The sequence below is a fragment of the Centruroides vittatus genome, unplaced genomic scaffold, assembly GCF_030686945.1.
Source record: "Centruroides vittatus isolate TY-2023 unplaced genomic scaffold, ASM3068694v2 contig_879, whole genome shotgun sequence".
NCBI lineage: Eukaryota > Metazoa > Arthropoda > Arachnida > Scorpiones > Buthidae > Centruroides > Centruroides vittatus.
The window spans coordinates 1,072,997-1,097,907 of NW_027122571.1; the positions used below are offsets into that span (position 1 = coordinate 1,072,997).

The 24,911-nt window shown below is 35.7% G+C and overlaps 1 protein-coding gene and 3 non-coding genes across 4 annotated transcripts; 2 read left to right on the forward strand and 2 right to left on the reverse strand.

Moving 5' to 3' along the window:
• Positions 1 to 1,188: 1,188 nt before the first annotated feature.
• TRNAI-AAU (transfer RNA isoleucine (anticodon AAU)) lies at positions 1,189 to 1,262 on the forward strand. Its single transcript has one exon. It is a non-coding gene; the product is annotated as a tRNA-Ile (tRNA).
• Positions 1,263 to 1,769: 507 nt separating this feature from the next.
• TRNAE-UUC (transfer RNA glutamic acid (anticodon UUC)) lies at positions 1,770 to 1,841 on the forward strand. The gene has a single exon. It is a non-coding gene; the product is annotated as a tRNA-Glu (tRNA).
• Positions 1,842 to 2,494: 653 nt separating this feature from the next.
• On the reverse strand, positions 2,495 to 2,566 carry TRNAE-CUC (transfer RNA glutamic acid (anticodon CUC)). The gene has a single exon. It is a non-coding gene; the product is annotated as a tRNA-Glu (tRNA).
• Positions 2,567 to 14,483: 11,917 nt separating this feature from the next.
• Roc2 (Regulator of cullins 2) lies at positions 14,484 to 24,408 on the reverse strand. The gene is made up of 3 exons (XM_067279910.1): positions 24,215 to 24,408; positions 17,905 to 17,952; positions 14,484 to 14,881 (listed from the first exon to the last, which is right to left on the reverse strand). Exons 1-3 carry the CDS (start codon positions 24,390 to 24,392, stop codon positions 14,763 to 14,765), a joined length of 345 nt encoding a protein of 114 aa, XP_067136011.1. The 5' UTR covers positions 24,393 to 24,408; the 3' UTR covers positions 14,484 to 14,762.
• Between the last annotated feature and the right edge of the window lie 503 nt (positions 24,409 to 24,911).

The window sequence follows — 24,911 nt, forward strand, 5'->3', positions numbered from 1 at the left end:
ACGATACGATAGCCTCGATTATTATTATAAAAATTTTCGTTAGGCTTAAAATCGACGAAAATTCAACACGAAGCGACACGCAACGGAGAAAAATTTGAACATCGGACAGGTTAATATATTTTTTCGTACATAGACCGTAATCGGAACAAATCCCTAATCTGAACAACCCCAGTCCCCAATTGATTCCGATTTTCGGTTCTCTACTGTATTGCTATAAGTAAACATTACGGCACCTGATGTGAAAGTTAAATTTTTTCTTGGGAGTTTCTCTTCGGTAATGAAAGCTTGGCACTTCGATGCGATACCATAAACTTTTTATTATTCTCTCTGCATTTCGTGTTCTTGCTTTAGCAATATGATGACATGGTAAAGCTTTCAACAACAAATTTCAGACATTCTTTGTTTTAAAATTTAATAGTTATTAAGCTTCTATATCGGCTTGTAGTCTCAGGACTTATTACATCTTTCGGAAAATGTTGTAACTTGGATACCAAGAGACTTTTTTTACTGTCCTATTTTATTAAATCTGCATTTCGGATAGTTACACCACCACCTAGATAACCTGTATCTAGATGGTGTGATTAAAATATTATTTAATTTCATATTATAGTATGAATATAAAATATTAATATTTTTTTGTTTCTTAAACACAATTTAGTGTAATTAATCGACAAATATTTTTATTTAAAAAAAATTACGAAAAGTTTTAGAAATTTTTCAGATTTTAATACAACGCAACAATGAATAGTATTGTTGAATTTTATTGTTCGAATTCCATTGTTGAAATCATACGATTCAGAAGTCGAAAGCTAATCGAGATGAGATTTCGGTGGGTACATTTGCAGTTTGCCGACCCGAGCGACATGTACCGTATTTTACGGACTGTAGGACGCACCTTAATTTTTAAGCAATTTAAAAAAAAAAAAAAAATACGTATAAGACGCACCTGAATTTTGGAGGCAATTTTTCGAAGAAAAAAGTGCGTCTTATAGTCCGTAAAATACGGTATTTGAATTTTCGGCAAAACGCGCTTGTTGAAATCAGCTCATTTCGGCAATTGAGTAGCATAAAAGTTTCGTGGAAATACCAATTTAAAGTAGATTGTTCGGTTATCTGTTTTCGTGGTTGCATGCATCGTAATGTCGATCTTGCTTCCAGAATATTCTTGAAGAATCGCCTGGTACTCGCGGCTCGTTAGCTCAGTCGGTTAGAGCGTCGTGCTAATAACGCGAAGGCCGTGGGTTCGACCCCCACACGAGCCAGTCGTTTTATTTTGCAGATTCCGAACGTCGTAAACAGAGTTCACTACAGGCAGTTTTCGTAAACAGAGTTCACTACAGGCACTACACATACACTACAGTTTATTTTTTAATTTTTGCATCTCAACGTAACGATAAATCCCTCATCAGTTGAACAGGAGGCTCTTCATTTAAACACGTATTAACGCAGTGCAGTCTTCAGAACAGGTGTTTCGGTCAATGCGTACGACTTTCGCAGTAAACCAGAGTTTTGTTTCGTCGTAGCCGTTCGCACGTCAACGAATCCTTTATTCATAACGGAAGCGGACAACGACGCAGCTCAGAGAGTTTCGTTGCGAACTCGAAACGGAGGTTACGAATATTTTTCGACGGACAGCAGCAGATCGACTAGCCCAAAGCGAAGAGATAAATGAAATAGAGGAGGAGTTAGATTGGAACGAGTCGAGACGATTCCTACTCGATAGATAACGTGTAATTATAGCGGAGTTGGCGGAGGCGGTATGAACGACTTCCCACGTGATCTAGTGGCTAGGATACCTGGCTTTCATCCACGAGGCCCGGGTTCGATTCCCGGCGTGGGAAAATTTTTCGCTCCTGCGTTTCTAAGTCGTCCATTTTTCGGGCGTTATCTTTTCTTTTTCGAAGCAATCCTACAAACTTACGTTCAAGACCTGAAGTCCCGTGGAAATTTTTGCAGACGGATTTGCATGTTTGAGTGGGAGTAAAAAATAACAATAGGCAGCACCAAGTTGCGGAAAAACGAACAAAAGCAACTACCAAAATTGAAGACAAAGTCTGCTCGAAAGGGACCACCATTTATTTCTTGTGTTTCGGACATAGAAACGGTGGTCCCTTTCGGGCAGACTTTGTCTTCAATTTTGGTAATAATAATCTCCATCCGACGAATGAATTTACAAAAGAAATTCTAACTGTGTCGTCACTAGGGAGCAGCTTCCAAATCTACATTTTCCAGCGCTTGTTCTAGTAGAAGTAAAGCAAGACGTCTGTGTGCCACCAGTTCCTTTTTAGAAATTTTTAATTGGGTATTTGTTTTTTTTAAAGGAGTTTTTTTGAACTTCTGGCGGCATGTAGCCTATAAAGAAAGGTCTGTCGCCATGAATGTGTATAGTCTGGAAGACAAGAAATAAATAGTGGTCCCTTTCGGATAGACTTTGTCTTCAATTTTGGTAATAATAATCTCCATCGGACGAAAAAATTTACAGTACATAAGCAAGTTCCCATGCCGGGAATCGAACCCGGGCCACCTGGGTGAGAGCCAGGTATCCTCACCACTAGACTACATGGGAGTACACGTTTATCAGAACTACAATCTCTTTCCGCTTCACGTAGAATTCAGCGGTTGGGAGGGCAACGAGTATTCGAAAAATCTCGAGAATTTGCGATTGCGCACTCTTTTACTATTTGTTTTAACCAGATTTGTAAAATATTAAAGCGTTAAAATAAATTTTAAGTTTATCTGAGAAATTATCGACTAAATTTAAGTCAGCCGAATAACAGAAAAATCATTCTCGCCTGCGAGCACTAAGAAGCCCCTTTTTAGCAAGCTCATTATGAGCCTTGACAGGCCACGCTGTCCCGGACTGACCACTGTGATAGTCACGCGAGTGTACAATAGTCCACGAGAGACAGTACACAAAAAAATAACAACAATAATTTATTTTTTTCACGTGATTAGCAATATACAGGATTCTTTCGGATTCCAACTCATAATGTTATACAATATCCAAAACTGGGGTGAGGAATCGAACGAATACAGAACAAAAGAACACGCTCGCGACAAATAAGAGAAGACGGACTTGTAATCTTACGACTAACTTACAATAAATTATAAACTAAAAAGGAAAAGAATAGCTAGAAGTTTTAGTATGATAGAGGAGGTTATAAGGAATACGCGGGTTCTCTGGTATTGGTTGGCTCTTCTGGTGGGGAACCACTCTAAATCGTTTCTCGCTGATCTTTTTCGGATCTCTTCGAAGATTCTCCTTATACAAGGGACGTTGTCTCTCTCTAAGTTAGCAGGTTGCTTTCTCTTTCTGTAGGCCAACTTCGTCACCCATTGTCCTTCTAGACGACGAGCAGGAGCGTAACTTTCGACGTCTACCTTCACCGAGAGTCCGACCCAAGAATGAACCTTCTCAAGGTATCTTCTTATCGTTCTAGTAGCCTCAGGGACTTCACTTCCCATTGTTAACGTGGGTCGTGGAAAGGGTTACCCCACCCACCAGTGGCGTAGCGTGGGTGTCAGCCGCCCGGGGAGGAGGAAAATTTCGCCGCCCCCTTATTTAGGTATTATTATTATTTATCGTGAAATTTTGCCGCTCCCTAAAAGTGCCGCCCGGGGCGGGCCGCCCCTGCCGCCCCCACTACGCTACGCCACTGCCACCCACACGAAGGAATGTTAATAGAAAATTCGAGAAAACAAAAAAGAAAGAGAACTTAAAACTAAACTTATATATACATTAATATGGCGTATTGCGGCACCACCTCCCAAAAAATTCTCGTAGTTTTTCGATCCGTCCGGATTCCATCCCCGGTTTAAGAACGATAGGCGGTTAACCTAACCGTTCGGCTATCGGGTCGTTGAGCATATTGTATTAAAATCAACTTTCCAACAAAATGAAAACAGAAAAAAATATTACAAAACTTTAATTAGTAAGCACTAGTTTGAGTTCACAAAAGATTAATACTTTGCGCATAGAGAAAAATAAAAAAAGCCTCGAAACAAATTAGAAAATAGGCATTAAAATATTCAATAAATGGAAATCTATCGAATGAAAGATCAAATATGAAACTGACTTGGATTTGAAAAATAAAAAAAAAGCAACACAACCCTTGAGCGATCTTTCGAGTGGAGGATCTTTAATTTAGCGAGTGTAGCTTTATGTTTAAACTATAAATATATGTTTTATGATATAAATACCAGTGTCATAAATCTTATCTTAATTTGCGGTTCATATTGATAACAATTTATTACTATAAATAAGATACCATTTTCATTTGGTTTTTCTTATCTTAAAATATTATTTAATTTCATATTATAGTATGAATATAAAATATTAATATTTTTTTGTTTCTTAAACACAATTTAGTGTAATTAATTGACAAATATTTTTATTTAAAAAAAATTACGAAAAGTTTTAGAAATTTTTCAATTTTAATACAACGCAACAATGAATAGTATTGTTGAATTTTATTGTTCGAATTCCATTGTTGAAATCATAGGATTCAGAAGTCAAAAGCTAATCGAGGTGAGATTTCGGTGCGTTTGCTAGCGGGATGTTTGCTGTTTAGCGCAGTCACCTGAGGAGAAAGCGCCGAATATACCCAACCAAACACGGATGTTCAGATGTGTCCGTGACACACGCTTGCCTTCTGAATATCCCGCTAGCAATGCTATCGTTTCGGGGACTTTCGCTGGCGATTATTTACTGTCATTGCGTTGTAGCGAGATATTAAATGTCACCCAAGTGGAGAGTAATGGAAGCGAGATTTCGGTGGGTACATTTGCTAGCGGGATGTTTGCTGTTTAGCGCAGTCACCTCAGGAGAAAGACATTGATTCAGTTCGCATTTCTAATAATGTCAACGCTATTCCCTATGCTGTGTCTAAGAAATCAACTACTTCATTGTGCTTACGAAAGATTGCCGAAAATTATTATTTCGTAAAAAAATGTTTTCTGAAATTATTTTCAGACGTGCGATTAATTGATTTTCGGATAATCGACGCATCATTATATTAAAAAAAGGTATCAACATATTTTTAAAATATGGTTTATCTTTGAAATAAACATATCTATATCATAAAAAATTATTTTAAAAACTTTTCTTTTACTTTGTCTTGTAGCAAATATCGGTTTGAGACAATATTTATTGATAATAGTTCTTTTAGGTATGACAAAATGTGTTTCTGCAGTCCTGGTTGACATGGTCCCAAAAACAGCAGCTGTCAAACACTCATCCAGCCTCTCTGAAGAGTAGTCTGCATAACGGCAGCTTCCAGGTTTTATATTGTATTTTCTTGGCATGTTCTTACTGCAACAGCAGTAATAATTGATTTTAGCAGGGATATTTTATACAATAGATAAAAATATAAACACCACAATATGGTATTATTTATAAACATTTCTGTAAAATAACATTGGGTAACTTTGCTCCACCTCCATGCTGGTGCAAAGTAACCCCAACATCACATAAATGTTTACATGCATTCGCATTTACTTGAACTGTAGGTTTTGGGCATAAAATATAGTAAGAAGTCGTTTATTTATAAGATGTCAATATAATTAGAAATGAAATAAATATACATTTACCTTATAACTTTGAGGCTTTGGAATAGATACAACAGTTGAAATGCCAATATTTTGGTCTTTTTCAGTCTAAAGTTCAATCAAGAGACATGCCTGTGCAAAGAATTGTGGAATGTCCAATTCAATTATGAAATATGCTATAGTATACCCTCTGTGGGATAAAATAAGAAATATATTCAGTTAATATTTTATTGCCATAGATCAGTAAGTGATTTGCAAAGTGGTGCAAAGTATAAACTCTAGACACAAAGTATCCCCACATTACTAATCAAACCTTGACAAAAAACCTTTAAAATGAAGCTTTTTATTAACTTTTCAAACATTTTCGGCCATTTGAATGATCTTCCTTTAATTTAATTAATTTGACTTTTAGTCCTTTTCTATAAAAGTTTGTTATGGAACTATTTTGAACTTTTGAATTTTCATAGATGTCTAGTGTGCAAGCCCGTAAATAAAAATCCCCACATTACTAAATTTATATGAATTATATATTGTAATGATAATTTTAATTCAAATACATCTGTTACGAGTTTCATAAATTAAAATATTTTCTGCTTGTCTAAATTACAGATGATATATCAATGCTATTAATCTTTTAAATTTTATGATTGCATTCATATATTCATAACTTGCATTATTACAAATTACATTTTCCAGTCACATTAATGTGATCACCTGTCAAAAGCCAGAATAACCACCTTTTGCAGCACGGACTGCTGCCAGACATGCAGGAAGAGAGTCAATGAGGTTCTGGAAGGTACTCACAGAGATGTGGAGCCCCAGACCATAATGCTCCCTTCTCCAGTTTGGACCCTTGTGGCAATTGTTGCAGGGTGTTTGCTTTCAGAAGACTCACGCTGTATATGCCAACATCCATCTATCCAATAGAGCATAAAACATGATTCATTAGAAAAAGCCACCTGTCGCCACTCAGTGGACGTCCAGTTGCCAAACTGGCATGCAAATTCCAGCCTTTGTCACTGATGAACAGGAGTCAGCATAGGTGCTTTAACCAGGCGTCTGCTGCAGAAGCCCATACACAGCAATGTTCATTGAACTGCCATTGAGGAGACTTTTGGTAGCTCCTTGGTTCATCTGGGCAGTCAGTTGGTCAACAGTTGCATGTCTGTCTGCCTGAACAATCTCCGCAGCTGTCGTTCACCTCTGTCATCTATGGCCTGCGGTGCACCAATTTGCCACGTCGCTGATTTTGGATAGTGCCATTTTGCCATGCACGGTATACTTTTACCACAGTGACACAAGAACAGTTTACAAAATTAGCCATTTTGGAAATGCTTCCACCCTTGGCCCGGAAGCCAATGATCATGCCCTTTTGGACGTTGGATAAATTGCGTCGTACATCCATTATGCCAACAATTGCAATGTGTTTCGGTTATCTCAGATACCCTTTATATACCCTCCACTGCAATGCATTGCTACCTGCCACCTGTGATTAGTTATTTCACATTGATGTTGACAGTAAGGGGTGGTCACATTAATGTGACTGGACTGTGTATGAGTATTTAAAGTATAAACGTTATTTTTAAAAACCATAAACATTGATACAAAGCTACAAAATACCAAATAGTACTTCCCAATTTTTTTTGCCTGTTATTTGGTTTTTTGTAGCTTTATATCAAGTTTACCCAGTTTTTGAGTGGTTATATTTTACCATAAATATTTTTGTTGAATTTAATTTGTATGTCTTTGAGTCTATTAATGGAATAGTGTATGAAGAGATTTACACCATTATATATATTATATATATATATATATATATTTTTCATTCTTTCTTGCCTGCCTTTGGATTAAATAGTAATTTCTTTAAATTTATACATTTAAAACATTCAATTAAAAAAAAAATGATTTTGTGAGTCTCCCAATATAAAAGTGGTCAATTCAGCATTTTAGTAAAATTTTAATGTTAGAAACAGTTGTTTAATGAATGTATAAAACTTTCATTTTTCTCAGATTTGTAACACTACTCATGAACATTAATGATAATATACAAGATGATATAGTGCATCATAGGATCTGGTTCCGGTCGCCATATTGTTAGGTCGTGAGTACCATCGGCTCCTGTTCGGGATACCTCATATGCGTTCTACCTATTGTTTGTGGGTTATATCTGTTATTTTCGATTTAATGGTATCAAGTGGGTCATTTTTATGTATATTGTGTTAAAATCGGTTATTATTTTACAAAGCTATGGGTGTTTTAGTGCTAGACCACGTGGTCTCTTTCGGTCGCTCATGCTGGACTGTTACTTTGCCTAATATTTTGTGTTTTATACCATTGGTAGCGGACGTTCTGCTGTGTACAACGGTTTTTTATCTCTGTTCTTCACTTTCCGTATTGTCGAGCGTGTTATTTTTTGCTATCGCGTTTTTCGTCGGGAACAAAAACAAAGCCTTTGTTCCCTACTCCTCTGGACCCTAATACGGTTTCTGACACACTAGTGTTGTACCATGGGTTTACTCACCGCTTCTGCGGTTTTTTCGGCATCAGTTCTGATCCCTTGGGGTCGTAGCTTCATTTGGTTCTCGTCTAGGCCCGCGGACCGTTTTTGCGGGCCTGTTGTTGTCATCTCCCGCTTTTCCAGGCTTATTTTACGGACTTTTCTGTTCATTACTCTGTCTGTTCGGCGTCTCTTGGTGTTTTTGTTTATTAGCATGGATCTACAGAGCGACATGGTCTCCCAGGACACCCTAAACTACAGCTTTTCAGAGGAGGACTTACTACAGACCATAAATACTCAACTGGAGATTATCCTTTCCGCAATCCCTCCTAATTGTAATGGGTCGATCAACCTAGCTGCTAGGACCAAGGCCCAGGAAGCTGCGATTAAGATGCAGTCCTCAGCGCATCAGATATTTGGTATTATTCTGGCTCTCAGGGAGAAAGGAAGGCAAACCCCTCCTCCTCCCCCTGCCATTTCTTACTCTGAAGTGGTTAAAAAACCGCCCAAGGTACAAAGCAGAACAACAAAACTCATCAGTGAAAATTCTGCTGTCTACAAAGGAGTAAGGAATCCCAGCTGCCCAGCTCAGTGTCATTGTCTCAGCGACCACGCAACCGGATCAGCCAAAGCCTGTCCCTGAGGAACTAATGTCGACTATACAAGACTCAATCTGCCCCAAGGAACTTGGTCTAGAGGTGGAGAGAGTTAGGCCCCTTAGAAGTGGGGACATTTGCATAGACCTGCAATCTGGACAGAATGCTGACAAGCTAAAGAAGGCTATTACAGAGGTCGACTCCTTAGTGAAAGGTATCAGGGTTGTGGATAAAGTTCAACGAAAACCAAAAATAATCCTAGTTAACATACCAAAAAGCATGGAAGATCAGGAAATACTTGAATCACTATACAGCCAGAATAGATTAATAAAAGATAGCTACTGCAAAGAGAAATTTCACAAGGAAATAAAGCCAATAAGATCCCTACATTCCAAAAAGGGCAGCCAATTTAGGCACCTGATTATCTCTGTGACACCGAAACTAAGAAACATTATGATGGAGTTGAGGAGAGTATCAATAGACTGGTGTTCTATCTTGGCTGATGATTATATCCCGGTCATAAAGTGCTACAAGTGCTGTGGACATCCAGCACCTGCCCAGACCGCCAGAGATGTAGCCACTGTGCCCGTAAACACTCCTTTACGAATTGTGACCGGGTAGGCAAAGAACCGAAATGCACAAATTGTCATGCCATGAACAGGGCCCTTCCCGAAGGAAAACAAGTAATGACCAATCACAATGCTTTCTCAAATCAATGTGCCTGTGTTCTTAAATATCGAATTAGACAAATCTCAGCCACATTGTATGAATAATTAGGTACTTCTTTGGGTTCTCTACTATTTCCTGTCCTTCCGGTCCTCCATTATGGACCATAAGGATACCATATTTACAAGCAAGCTGTGGATTCTTCAGATAAATCTGCAACGATCTAAAGCTGCCAGCACTGAGGTCCTCCATGTCTCAATGGAAGAGGGTATTGATATTCTTTGTATACAGGAACCTTACCTGGTGCAAAGCAAAGTGGCCCCTTTTGGTAATCTTCATGTATGGATTCATCAGAGTTGTATGGATTTCAAGTACAACGTAAAATCAGTATAGCTCATAGGACGATCTGGGAAAACTTCAAAAATACCCTGAAAAATATTTGGGCTCCTCCCCAAATAATCATCATCACTACACATGCAGAAGTTGACAACATTGTCGACGACTCTCCAAGACAAGATCCATTCTGCCTACTGGGCTTCTACTACCGTCAGAGTATTAAAAAAGGATACTCCCTGGTGGAATTGGGACCTAAACCGCAAGAGAAAAGATACAAGGGCCGCCAGGCGTAAGTTCAGGCGTGAGACTGACTATGCAAGACGAGAAATCCTTCGTCAAGACTATATCAATACTCAAGACGTACAAAAAGGCTATAAACCAGGCTAGGACAGAATCTTGGAGGAAGTTCTGCACAGAAGCAAGTAAGGATCCCTGGTCGGCTGCACATTACATTGTGGCCAAAAAGGCGAGAACCCTCAACCTCCCTCCTACCCTACAGTCCAGCAACAGACCACCAGAATCCATCTTTGACACGCTCAGGACAATCTACACCAGCCTCTTCCCCACAGATGATCCATACCTGGACACTCCATACCACAAGGGAGCTAGGGAGAACTCCTTCTGGGACAGTAACACCACTGATGACCCTCCTTTCACCATGGAGGAGATTGCCAAAGAATTTGATCGAATCAATTCCAGGAAGGCCCCAGGACCGGATCATATTACGGGTCTGATGGCTAAGCATGCCTTCAGGGCTATCCCCACCACCTTCTCCACCCTGTTTAACAAATGCCTGGAGTTGGGATACTTCCCCAAGGGTTGAAAGAAGGCATCTATCAAGCTCATCCAAAAATCCCCTCAAGATCATATCACCTCGCCCAACAGCCTCAGGCCAATCTCTCTCCTCCCAGTTAGTGGGAAAATTTTGGATGCCCTTCAAACTAACCGGGTCACCTACCACTATGAACACAAAGGGCTGATAAATCACCATCAGTACGGATTTAGGAAGGGTAAGAGCACGATCCATGCCCTTGCCAATCTGGTGGCATATATTAAGAAAGCCAAGAAAACTAATCGGCACACCCTTATGGTCTCCCTGGACTTTAAGGGTGCTTTTGATCATGCCTGGTGGCCAGGAATTCGGAATTGCCTCCTCGATTCTGGCTGCCCAAAAAATGTGTATAATCTTCTTAGCAGCTATCTGTCTGAGAGGCAAGCCAGCAGTATCTACAATGGCAGGTTATGCACAGCCAGAAGATTAACAGAGGGTGTCCCCAGGGCTCAAAGGCTGAGACCTTCCACTGGAACATACTGCATAACAGCATATTTGATATGGTTAGGCATGCCCCTACCTCCCTAGACCCACTTATTCAGGCCTATGCTGATGACACAGTCATCTTGTTGTCTTATGCCAACCAAATGCTTCTCCAAAGAGAAATGAACAACCTCCTACTGCACATCACTATCTGGGCCAATGAGAACAAGTTAGTGTTAAATACCAAAAAGTGCACTGGCATTCTCTTTCCCAGGTCTAATCCCCTGGCCAGAAAACTGTCTTTGACCATTGATGGGAACAGGATTAAGATCAATGACTGCATTTATTACCTTGGCATCAACATAGACAACAAACTCAACTGGACCATGCATATTAAGGAGATTTGTGACAGGGTCACTAAGGCAGGGTATTCCCTCAGGCCCATTTCCAGGAATACTTGGGGGCTTGACTCCCAGGCCTCTAAAACCATTTTCATGGGAGCTATGGTCCCAGCCCTCACTTATGGGTGTGAGATCTGGGGTGGAGCAGCTAAGAAAGTCCACATCAGGAGGAAACTTCGCTCAGTTCAGAGGCTGGCAGCCATACCTATAGCCAAAGGGTACAGGACTACGTCTACGAATGCCCTTCTCGCCATCACTGGGCTTCCTCCAATTGATCTACTGGTCGAAATGAAGATTTGGAAATTCTATCTTCTCAACATTAATAGGGATGATGAAATCTCCTACAACCTTAAAATAATATATCCTCATACCACCCTCCCCCCTAACATTAAAGACCTGGCTACAGCTTGGACAGGAATTTCAAGTTCCATCTGCAACACCCTGCCACTAACATTCCTGCTAAGGTTGTCTTCCACCCTGATCATATTCCTGTCTCCCTTAATATTTTTACCGACGGCTCTAAGTCCAATAATGGAGTCGGGTGTTCTTTTGTTATTGGGGACAGCAAAGAGAAAATCTTTAAACAAGCCTACTACAAATTAGATGACAACTGCTCCAACAATCAAGCAGAGTCACTTGCTATTCTGAAAGCTTTGAAGTATACTCATTCTCTCCAGAATCACATCAAATGTAGAAGCATCAACATCTGCACTGATAGCCGGGTGACCCTTCACCAGATTAAAAACATGAACACGCGTCTCCCTATTATTAATGACATCCTTGGGCTTCTTCAAAAGTTGCAACATTCAAAGAATATTAACTTCTATTGGGTGAAGGGCCACTCTGGTTATCCTGGGAATGAACGGGCAGACCAGCTTGCTAAGGTAGCCCCTTCGAGGCTTACTGACGTCTCCTTCTCTTCTGTTCCTGTCTCCTGGGTTTCCAGTACCCTGAAGCTTTATGTTAAAAGCAGATGGCAGAGGGAGTGGGACACTTCTGTCACTGGTAGGTGGATGCACAAGTTCATTCCCAGGGTGGACAGGTTGAATCCAACTCACTTCAACCCGAACTTCTACATGACACAATTCATGACCGGGCACGGGAACTTCCACTACTACCTTGCTAGATTTTAAAGAAGAGTGACGGGAAATGTACCAGCTGCCCACTGGAGGATGAGACCCCGAGCATCTCCTCTACCACTGTGAGAGCATGGAGGAGGAAAGGCTGGATCTCATAGCCACCATCCTAAAAAACAATGATACTTGGCCTTGTAGCCCGAGCCTCCTCATCAGCAATAAAGATTACTACAAAGCCTTTGCAAACTTTGTAACAAGGTTCTTCTCCAACAGGACTACTTACCATTGAATGGACTATCTTTATAAACTTCATTGACTGTGTCATTCTGTCTTTGGTAGGGAGGCCTTACAGGCCTTTCTTCCTTTCCCCGTCTGGCTGTTGAACCATACTGTGTGGTTCGGTACCTTCTGTGCATTTTTTTTTGGCACGTCATCCATGCACATTCTTTCACCATTTATGTGCTTACCCCGTGCATGGGACCCTTTGTATATATTGTCCTTATGTTTTGCAATTATTGCCCAGCAATGGCGCACTTGTAATCTTCATCCTCCCTCTTTTTCCTTCCATCTTCTCCCCCCCTCCCTTTCTCCTATTCTCCCCCTACTTTCCTTCCTTCCTTCTCTGGCTATGCCTTTCGGTGCGGCCTGGATCTATCAACTATCTATAGTGCATCATATCGAAAACTTCCATAATGTCTTATCATCATGACCTTAACAATAAATAAATAAATATAAAAAGATGGCAACAATTATCTTGCAGTAAGTCCATCTTGATTTGAATGTGACTAGATTTCCATAATTTATCAGGTCTACACAAGATTCCAGTAATATGAATGAGGGTATCAATCCTCATCCTTTATGCATGTTGGTTGATTTAGTTCAGATCAGACACATCGTAACAAATGAATATGTAACCAATACATATAGCTTTAATATGCTGATGATGAGAGAAGGCAATCATTATCAAAAAATTTAAATTTGTCTTAAGTCATTATTTAAAAAATTATTTAATTTGTTTTGACTTATAAAAACATTAATCTTGTTATATTCTTTTCATAGAAATTGCAAAAATCAACAGACATCAAGGGCCCAAGTCTTACTTTCAATAATACTGAATATTCGGTATCCAATGGCAAAAGGCAGCTTAAGTTACATATTCAAAGTCATATTATGCGTAAATTTATTGGACAATAGTTTCTTAGGCATTTACATGCAATTTGATATTCAAATATACAATCCAAGCTTCCATTACTACAGGATACTGAATCTTCAGTATTATTAATAGTAAAGATTTACTACCTAGATAACAAAATGAAATTTATGAAAGGTTCACCATCAATAACTTGTGTGAAATTATTATCCAGTGTCTATTATTGGTGTCACTGCAGATTTGACATATATGATAAGGATCAGCAGTTGATGGGTGAGCAAATGCTTCGAAGCTTACAGACATTTCGTAATGTATGACACTCCTCTGTTGTGCTAATGCTCAGGCTATTGTTCTGCAATCTATTAATATCTTATGATTAAGGCTAGAACATCTAGGCACTAAAATCCTATAAGTTGTCTTAAATGTCCTAGCCTTGATTATCTCATAGATGTATAAAATTAGACAAAGAAAATTAAGATTAAATATTTATTTCGTGTGTAGATCTAATGGGCTTTATAATAGTCCATACTTTTTTTCACACCAAATAACATTTCTGCCTATTGTTTAGTGCTAGAGAGAAGCCTATTATTATTCTTATTATAACTTTCAGCATGCCCAAAAATTTTGGTCAGGATTGTCTCTGCAGCAAACAAAAATCAACAAGGCACCAAGGAGACAAATTCACTGACTTTTTGACAATTTTTAACAAAGTACTCCGACTTTCCATGACTTTTTCCAAACACTAATGAAAATCCCCGACTTTCCAGGTGTGTATAAACTCTGCATTTAAAAATAAAGTAAAACTGCTGTATATTTTGTATTATTTGAATGAATGTTTATTACACAAATTTTTACTTCTTCAGAGATATAAATTTGTAAAGAGGTAAAACAAACCAGTCTTTAATGAGATGCAAAGAAACAGTATACGATACTGAATTACAGAAAAGTAAAAATAATCATTTTGCTCTTTTTTATCATTTCAAAAAGGTATTATTTTATTTCAATTAAAAATTAACTGCAAAAGAAAGTAATGACACAATGAATAAAATAAATATTTACATTATTACCAATAATTTCATGTAAGTAAATATTGTATAATGAATTTTACAATAATTTTTAATTATGGTATGTTCTAGAAATCATAAATATCAATAAATTTTACTGCACAAAGTTAATAAATATATAAAAAAATATGAAAAGTTTATTACATTTTGCTAAGTTTTCAATAACTTGAAACTTCACTTGCCAATTCTCTGGACTACCCAATCCTGCTGACAAAGAGGGCATCTATTATTTTGTCTAACCCAGAGAGACATACAACAATTATGAAATGAGTGATTGCATTCACCCCATACAACTGAAAAGAAATTAAAATTTTATAAAACATGTAACAAATCATTTAATTATTAATATTAATAATTAATATTAAAAAATATAAATATTACAGTCACAAATGAGGGCTGTGGAGTCGGAGTTCTGGTGTTTTAGTCGAAGTTGGATGGTAAGGCAAAGTCGGAGTCGGTAGATTTTTAAATGACTCCACAGCCCTGGTTACAGTAAAAATACATAATTTAATCATTTCACACTGATACCTTTAAATGCAATATACTTTTAATTATACTTTAATATTATCAGTCATTTTTAACAACCTTCTTCAAAGAAGAAAACTATTTTAAATATGAAATAACACCATCAGCAAAAAGTTATTAACTCAATTTGAAATTAACATATTAGACATTATAATACAAATGGAGTTAATAAGTTCTACCATTAAGGTAAGATATGCAAGTATGTTGTCATGGAGAAACTACCACTGTTCACTTCACCACATATCAGGTCATTTACAATGGATAGACTCATACAATGATACCTTCTTCATCACATGTCTGCACATTGGTTCTTAATGATCAGAGTTTCTTGCCAAAAAATGGTACTAAAGTGCTTCCACATCTTGCCTACTCACTTGACTTAGCCCATTAAAAGTTTTACCTCTTTCTACTGATGAAACAATGTCTGCAGGAATGTTGTTCTGAGTCATCAAATGAAGCAAAAACAGTATCACAGAAGGCATTACAGGCAGTTGCAAAAGATGGTTTACTGCAATGCTTTCAGAAACTGTACAAGTACTGGCAAAAGTGTATTGTTGTCCAAGGGGATTATTTTGAAGGATGTTGTATGTTGGAGTTTAAAACTATTTAGGGCAAATAACTATACACCAAGATCCTAAATTTTTGATCCTACCTCATATTCCTATTTTATTCAAAAATATGGCTCAAGAAAATTATTAATAGTTAACTAAAATTAAATATTTTCAATGTTTATTGTTTCTATTTAAATACTATCTCTAGTATATCTGCAAATATTTTTAATTCCTATATTGTAAATTATTTAAAAAGTTGAGAATTATGACTAGTTAAAATAGTTTAAAAACTTATGAGGAGAGAAAATTAATTGATATATATATATATCTAGTAGTGCCATACAAAATACTCAAAAAGTATAGTATGATGTTTCACTCTAACCAATAAAAATGCAATAAAAATTTATTTTCCAATCTTATTAACACCTCAAAAATGTTCAGTTTTAGTGATCATCCCTGTATATATTATTTTGAATATCATGATTCAAAATAATATATACAGGGATGATCACTAAAACTGAACATTTTTGAGGTGTTAATAAGATTGGAAAATAAATTTTTATTGCATTTTTATTGGTTAGAGTGAAACATCATACTATACTTTTTGAGTATTTTGTATGGTACTGTTGGAAACAAACATGGCTACCAAATTCAATCAGTAATAATGTCAGAGCTATTGTGAAATTGTTTTCTGTAGAAGGGAACAGCTACAGAATTATACAGAAAGACTAAGAGGGCAGGGATTTACAATAAATATAGGAGGCATAAGTAAAATAATAATTTGTCAAGGTAAACAATGTAATGCTAAAAAGCCAGTGAAGTATTCATATATAAATGAAAATGATCACATTATTACAAATGCCTTTAAAAAAAATCAAGATTTTTGCTAATAAAGACTTTCCTGTTCAAAGAGAAATGGCTAGACAAACTGGAATAGCATTAGGACCAGTTAACAACATAATCCATAAAGATTTAGACACAAACAACAGGATAAAACAGTCTGTTCACCAATTAGGACTGGAACTTATGCAAGAAAACTTGCCATAAGCTATACAAAAAACTTTTAGTGACCAAAACTCAGAATTTGCAATAGCACTGGATGAAGCATGGTTCTATTAAACAAACTGTAATTGAAAAAGAAAACTTTTTACATTAAATGAGATGAAAACATGCCATTTGATTGGGCAAAAAACATGCAGAGAATTTTCCTGATGACTTTGTTTGAGTGGCAGAACTCTGCTATTAATTGGAGTTCCTTTTAAAGTAAGAATACTACATTCAACATTGTTTGGAACCAATTTTTGCATATCTGGAAGAAAATTTGTATCCTGGAATTTCCAATAAGATAATTGCATACTACTTAAATACACTGGATTATTTATTCCAAAAACAGTTAGATTTGGGTATTTCTTTTCTACACTGATGTCCAAAATTAAAACAAACTCAAAACTTGTGTAAAATCAACACCATGAAATGTGAGTATCTGAAATTTATATACATAAATCAGCAAAGTGCCATCCTATCACACTAGTATTATGCAAATGAGGCATGATACAACAAAATGTAATGTGCTACATTAATTCAGCAAAATAATTTCTGTGAATCAATCATCTGCTAGGATTGCTAACAGTGAGAAAGTGTTCCTGATATATCACTAGCTTATCAGACATGCTTTAGATAAGGCATTTGAATGACTTCATTATGATAAAGGGCCATTTATTTCAGTGTTTTTGCCATATATTGTACATGGCAAAAACATGTTGCTTTAATTTTGGACCCAAGTGCAGATAAACAAGACATACCAGTCAAGTCTGCAGATGCTTCACTACTTGGTTTTCTTTTTTTGCTTTTGGTTATCTAAAACAGTACACTTTTAAGTGCAGAGATAATATGATTAGTTTGTGGAAAGCTCTTGAATGAGGTAAAATCACTGTATTGAAGTCCAAAAAGTGTTTTCATCATAAAAAGTTCAATGTTGTTTGATTGTCAATGTCAGAAGTATTGCAAATGAAGTAAATATATTTGCATTCTGTAATTCACTAGTGTAAAATAAAACATTCAATTTCTATAAACATCCTCTGTATATAAATTAAAACAAGAAACAGAACAAAAGAGTGAAAAAGTTAAATCAATATTATAACAAATTTTTATATGTTTACATTTAAATTAATGTAATTTTCTTAATTATAATACCCTGCATTAATAATTTAAATACATATTCTACTTATAATTTAACTTACCAACACAATCATCCTGTTTGTTTTCTGCTTGACATCTTAAACATGCATCTGAAACAATAAGATATAAAATGAAATATATACTGTTGTTTGTTATAATACTATAAAAGAATATTTTAAAAAATTTAACACTTTTCATGTTTTCATTAAGACCTATTTGTATAAGAATATGCAAATAGAGGTAACCCCGTATAACATGGTACTTCTATAACATGGATTCACTCTAACACGGTTCGAGAATTGGGACCTTCCCTGTATAACACGGTACTTTTGGGTACGTTTGTTAAGTCGAACGAGTTAAACGCGTTAGTAACGAATCGTTCGAAAAGTAGTAGTCTCGCTCAGTGTGCATGCTCTGCGCGGATGACGTATCGAACGAAACTCTAACGAAGCTCACGAAGGAAAGAGTTAGTTTACTTCGTTAAGAAAATGGCGCCCGACGATATCAATGTTTCTAGATCTACTCGAGTGTTTAAATTGTGAATTAAAAGGTGAAATGATTGAAATAACTGTCCATCCGAAGCAACTTAAGAAAAATATTTTGGATAAGGCTGCACTAGCAACATTCATATCTTCGATTTTAGAAACAGCCATTTAGTTATAATGAATCGTTCAAAAAGTCTAACAAAACAAGAATAACGATGACGTCATTCTCGTTTAACTCGTTCGACTTAACAAACGTACCCTTTATAGCACGGATTCACTCTGACACTGTTCGAGAATTGGGTAAAACCCTCGTACAACATGAAATGTAATAAATTTTCACATACTTAAGTACTAATAGTTCACAAAATTTATTATTTTCGTGAACTACAGTAGAGCATCGATTATCCGACTTAATTGGGGACTGGGGTTGGTCGGATAACTGAAAAGTCGGATAACCGAAAAGTATGAAAAAATACATTAGTATAGTGTATTAGGCCTGGTTTAAATACTAGCCTCCCTTTCAGGGTCGAGCCAGTGCTGCCAGCTAAAACATGCAAAAATTTAACAAAAATAATATTAAAGTAGCCAAGAATAACCAAATATTGTAGCGCCACATCACTAGCGGACATTTGAATTTGCCGACTAGAACGCGGTCGGTTAACCAATAAGTCGGTTAATCGGGGGTCGGATAATCGATGCTCTACTGTATTAGTACTTAAGTATGTAAATTTTCTTTTCCCGCCTTCTGTCAATACACATGGTCCTCCTTGAAATTTGTTTCAGTGTTGCCAGATCTCGATGCTTCTGCTCTTGATGTTGCCAGATGTTTTTCTCTTATTCCATATTTGCTGTATTCTTCATAAGTGATTAGCACCATATAAGGAAATTTATGAAGATCTTTTAGCTAAAAGCAAGCAATCTAAAACAACATATTTTTTGCAAAAGGTAAAGCACGAATCTGAAGATGCAGAAAAATGCTCAGAGGATAAGGATATCTTGACAGAAAGAAAATGCCCTTGGTTAATAGTGCTTAGTGATGATGAAGAAAATATTATTTAATTTATATTAATATGCATCACTTAAGAAAATTTTAATAAAGATATTTATCTTAATTATCAAAATATAAAGCATGTTTTTTAATTTTTGGAACCTAACCCCCCTTTTCGTACTAGTTCTTTGTTTTGTATAACACGGATTTGCATAACACGGCAATTTTTTGGAACGTAACTCCCGTGTTATACGGGGATTACCTGTAGTTATTAATAAAATTTCTTTCATCAATAATCTTATACTTATAAAAATAACTATTGTATATTTAAATACTTTAAATTGGAATGCATTTCATAAATTAGAATATTGATATAATGCCTTAAACCAGCATTTCTCAAAGTGGGCGATAATGCCCCCTTATGGGCGGTGAGTGAATCTAGGGGGTGCTGGAGGCAAGGTACTGAACGGTGACCAAAGGCAAAAGTTGGGGTCACTGACAGCCGTTCCCTTTCCTCTGTTAAAAGGATAAGATGAAACATTGCGCTTAATGGTTTCTAGATGTCGAGAACAATGTACGGTAAGGGCACAAAGTGTGAGATTCATAGAAAAGTTTTCCTAAGAATATTTCCAATCCTTTCTCACACAACAGAAAATGGGTTAAGGGGCGTTGGGTATAACTTTATGGATCAAAGGGGGCGGATCGAAAAAGTTTGAGAATCACTGCCTTAAACCGTCACAGATACTAGATGTTTCTTTTTCAGTAATAGTATATAATTAAAAAACAAAAAATTATAGAACTAAAAAATGTAATAATAAACATGAGTTGAAATCAATTATAATGTATATAATACTCTTTTGTACTTATGATGTGCAAATATTAGTAGCAATCTGAAAAACTGTCTTTTCATAGAGATGGCATTGTACTTTAAATATCATTTCTACTTCATGCTTGAAATATGAAGTGCCAAATCAGAGACGGTGAAAAGGAATTTCAAAGGTTCTGCCAAATCCAACTCCATGGTTTACAAGAGGTCACATCTATCATATTGAGAAAAATCTTGTAATTATTTTCAGAAATATCCAAAATTTCTATGCTCTAAATATGTATTGTATTAAAATTATTACAGATAATTTTAAATTTTTTCTAAAAAAAAAATAATGTAATGGGTAAAATATTAAGTTGAAATTTATTTGAAAAATGATGAACTTGCTGAACTACTTGAGTTGGTTATTGGCATTGCAGCACAAAAATATAAACAGCTTTCTCTCTGGGTACTTGATTACTAACTGTTCTCTCAATTTGTTGTATTTCCTTTGGAATTAGCACAAGGTTGCTGTTGAGAATAAACCACACAAACTCTTTTTCCACTTAAAAAAGTTCCAATGTGATTTGCTCTCAACAGAACCATGTGCTAATTCCAAAAGAAACACAGCTTTCTATCTCATAAGCTTTGAATTATTGCCATGTTGTGCCCATATCAGTTAACACACTATGAATTTCTAACATCCAGGGCTGCAGTAAGTGGTGTGTAGTGTGTGCACCATCTGCAGGTTCCAAAATACATTCCTAATTAAGTGCCTGATTTGAATTATGAAATGAGAAAAATGGAACAAACACTACATTGAAAATGTAAAACTGCAAGCATCAACAGTCTAAATGATAATGCATCACTAATGACTTGCATCTAGTGTGGGTTTCTTATCTGGCAGGAAATAGATTTGTATAGACTAGTACAGAAGTCAGCAACCTGTGGCATGCGAGATGATTTTCAGTGGCACTCTGAATAGAAATGTAGTAAAAATCTTAAATTTTAATTATTAATTACACATTTAAGTGGAAGTCATAGTTCAGCAAAGGTCGTGGTACATTAAAAATGAATCTCGTTTGTATATTTCAATTACAGAACATACATTTATGTTCCGTGTCGTCATCTACATGTCATGAAAGCACTTCAGACATAAGAACATAATTCAATTAACAACTTAGCTTCAAAATTATACATTTTTGAAGTCTGTTATAACTGGATTAATTTTGATAATATATATAATAAAAATGGTAGAGTCATGTTGGCACTTGAAATAACACTATAACTTACATTCGGCACAACACCGCTGAAAGGTTTCCAATCCCTGGACTAGTATATAACAACTTTGCCAGATGTCTATATTTGCACTAATTTGTAAGAGGTGCAAAAAATTAGAACTCATATGCAGGCAAGAGATATCCTAATGACAGCATTACTAATTCTTGACTTCACTGATGCAAAATTTAATAATTCTTTGGATGTACATTTCTCCATGTATTGCACAGTACTATTACTCTCATTATATATTGATTCATTGCTATTATTAAATCACAGTAGTGAATTAATATAATGCTGGCAAGAATTATAGTAAAATGAGAGTATTGTTACTGCAATAGACTCCAAACTGTCAAGGACACATCAAATCAAAGTTTAAAAATGGAATATGAAAAACTAAAAATTATCTAAGTTTTATTCTTGTGTATACCTTTGAATTTCAGTATGTACTTTTAATGTCTCTGGTCAGATTAATCAAGGAAATGATAGCAATAAGGAAAAAAAGGATAAAACGGCCTGAGTTATTCCCAGGCCCTTTTTTTCCAAAGTCCACCTGAATGATTTTTCTGGCTGCTTGGTGTGATTTTTTCTGGAATATAGTTTGATCCCAATTTTTAAGGTACTTTTGCCAGATCACAAAGTTTAAACAAATGACATTCTTTCCAACAGATCAATTAACACCTCTGTGTGAATATTTCTAAAATTATTTTAACATGTCTGTGAATATCAGAAGTATTTTCACTAGTCTACAGTAAGCAAATACATTAAAAAAAAATATTTAATAAATATGTTGAAGTTCTGATTGTTTGTGGCTTATCATTTTCCTTTTTGAATGCAACTGAAATTTCTTTGAGAAAAGGTTAATCACCTGTTTGTAAAGATTCTTGAAAATAAACAAAATTGACTCACTAAAACCTTTGACTATCCAGTATAAAATATTTAATTGAAATAACAAACGTTTTCGACCTTAGTATTCAGTCTTCATCAGGTTTACAAATACTGAGATTCCAAGAACAGTTATGTGCAACAATTTAAAAATTTTTTAGAACGTTTCTTTTATACGCAAGATTGGAAATGTTCTAAAAAAACTTTTTAAATTGTTGCACATAACTGTTCTTAGAATCTCAGTATTTGTAAACCTGATGAAGACTGAATACTAAGGTTGAAAACGTTTCTTACTTCAATTAAATATTTTAACTGGATAGTCAAAGGTTTTAGTGAGTCACTTAAATTTCTTTTTTAATTTCTAAAATGTTTTTTGAAGTTGTATTGATTATTCTTTTTGAATATTGTTTAACTGATGCCTAAAGTAGACAAAAGTGCTTTTTTAACATAAAAAGATTATAACTCTATATAAAATTTTAAACAAAACATATTCACATAGATGTGTGAAAAGTTTTTATTTTATCAAAATACGATAAAAATCCCTAAATGAGATGTAAAAAAATCAAATTACTTTTTTAAACAAGAAAGTAGCCAAAATATCTATAACAATGCCAAGACAACAAGATCGTCAAAACATCAAAGTTGTTGTCAATACCTTATTCAAGATAGAAATAAAGTTATTTAAATGAGATGAGTTTGCAGACAGTGTTTATTAACCACTCTGCAAAAAAAATTCTAGGAAAAACACCGATAACTAGGAGAATCAGTACAATTTTTTGAAGATTACATGCAAGTTTCTAAGCTACGGTCAAAGCTAAAAAAAATTACGTAAATTACACACAAATCCACAATTATATCTAATTTTAGAAATGGGTTAACAAGTAAAAAAAAAAAAAAATTTTAAACAATAGTATAAATTGCCAATTATATTTTATGATTATATAGAACAAACAAAGTTAAAAATTTCTGTTACTTATTATCCTCTCCTCTTAGGGTGCGTTCTTTTATTCCTCTGTGTAAATCCACACGAGCAGCATCCGTTTAAAAATTCCTGCGGAACGCATTCCTATATTCTGGCCAGAGTGCACACTGTCGGATGACAAAAACGGCCACTTGTAGTAGTAGTTTATGGTGGAAAGCAACATGGCATCCTCCATGGCTCAAATAGTTTCGTTTAAAGGTCCATTATGTGGTTTTATGAATGAAAATTTAGAAGTTGTGAAAGTGCGAGTTAGTGCATGCAGTTATGTGTTCTTCTCAAATTTTTTTCAAGGGTAGCTGGCATTCTAAAGTTATTTGTGGCTACTTTGAATGCTCTGTCGGCAAGATAAACGATTTTATGATTAAATTTTACAATGGAGACCCTTCTCTTCTCTCTAAAACTGCATATTTTTAAATCATAGATTCTTCTTTAATGATACTGTCAAAGGATTCTATCTATATACTAGTATCTACTAGTATCGATACTATCAAAGGATTCTATCTATAGGTAGAATCCTTCGACTTTTTTGTTCCTACTAGTATGCTCTACAGTTCTGTTAAGGTCCCAAACATATCATTCTGAGTTTGAATTGAGCCAAAAATTCCCCAGCTCCCCTTTTGATGGCCGTTTAGTTGCATGTCTGGTGACGAAAACGATTTCGTGTTTCTGTTTGATTTTCAACGAATAATTTTTTAATGCAAGTAGGCAGAGAGATTCGCGATAACTCAAATTCTAAACAGTCGCAGTAATTTCGGAAAACTGACACGGCACCGAAATAATGGAAAACACGCAGCGCCATCTGGTTGAAAGAAAAACAATAATTATTGGAATCGCTATTAGTTTTACCCGTACGTCTCACATAATGCTGTTAAATATGTATTGTATTATTGATGTAGAGTTCGAAAACATAGATTATATTAGTCGTCTTGAAAATATAAATATATATTACCCATAACTTGAACTCTACATATAGCACAAGTATCGCATTCTACGTCCCAGCTCCACATTGCCACAGCATTCCACTTTTTTAAAGAAAACATTTTGTCTGGTTTTTGCCCATTTCCATCCAAATCTTTGTCTATTAATTCGTCGTCATCTAAAGAAACATCATCCGGTTCCTTCGCCATCTTACCGACACTCAGCGTTGCCAAATACGCAGAAAATTTGCCTTAAAAAAAAATTTCTCGAAATCCAAAATATCAGGCGTTTTACTCCAAAATAATAATGTAACACTTATTAAAATAATATATTTATATTATTTTAATAACTGTTGCATTAAATTACATTAAAATATATTTTAATATTTTTACTAATATATGAAAAATTTGTGTCGTTTTGTGTATCGAGAACGCATAATATTCGTAAAAATTATCCATAGCGATATTTTTGCCTATTATTATTATTATTAAATTAATGACAATTATTCAGATTTTTTACTTTTCCCTCTGTGAGCGCTAATCATAGATAGGCTGTCACGTGATCATGGGTGCTGCCATTTTACCGGAGGTAGTTCTGCACGGGCGCGACAGGAAAAAACCGGTCCACTTACAGTACTTCAAAATAAATTTTCGAATTTATAACGAACAATTACAGTATTTTATTGTGACATGGTCACAATGCCAGGCTGCAATTGTTAATCATATATT

Bases quoted from the DNA above. Each gene is read 5' to 3' on its own strand.
- Roc2 (XM_067279910.1), bottom strand. From the start codon at position 24,392: ATGGCGAAGGAACCGGATGATGTTTCTTTAGATGACGACGAATTAATA. The intron at 17,953-24,214 runs GTAATATATATT...TTATTGTTTCAG, and splicing joins ATGTAGAGTTCAAGTTATGG to ATGCATGTTTAAGATGTCAA. The intron at 14,882-17,904 runs GTAAGTTAAATT...ATTTCTTTTCAG, and splicing joins CAAACAGGATGATTGTGTTG to TTGTATGGGGTGAATGCAAT.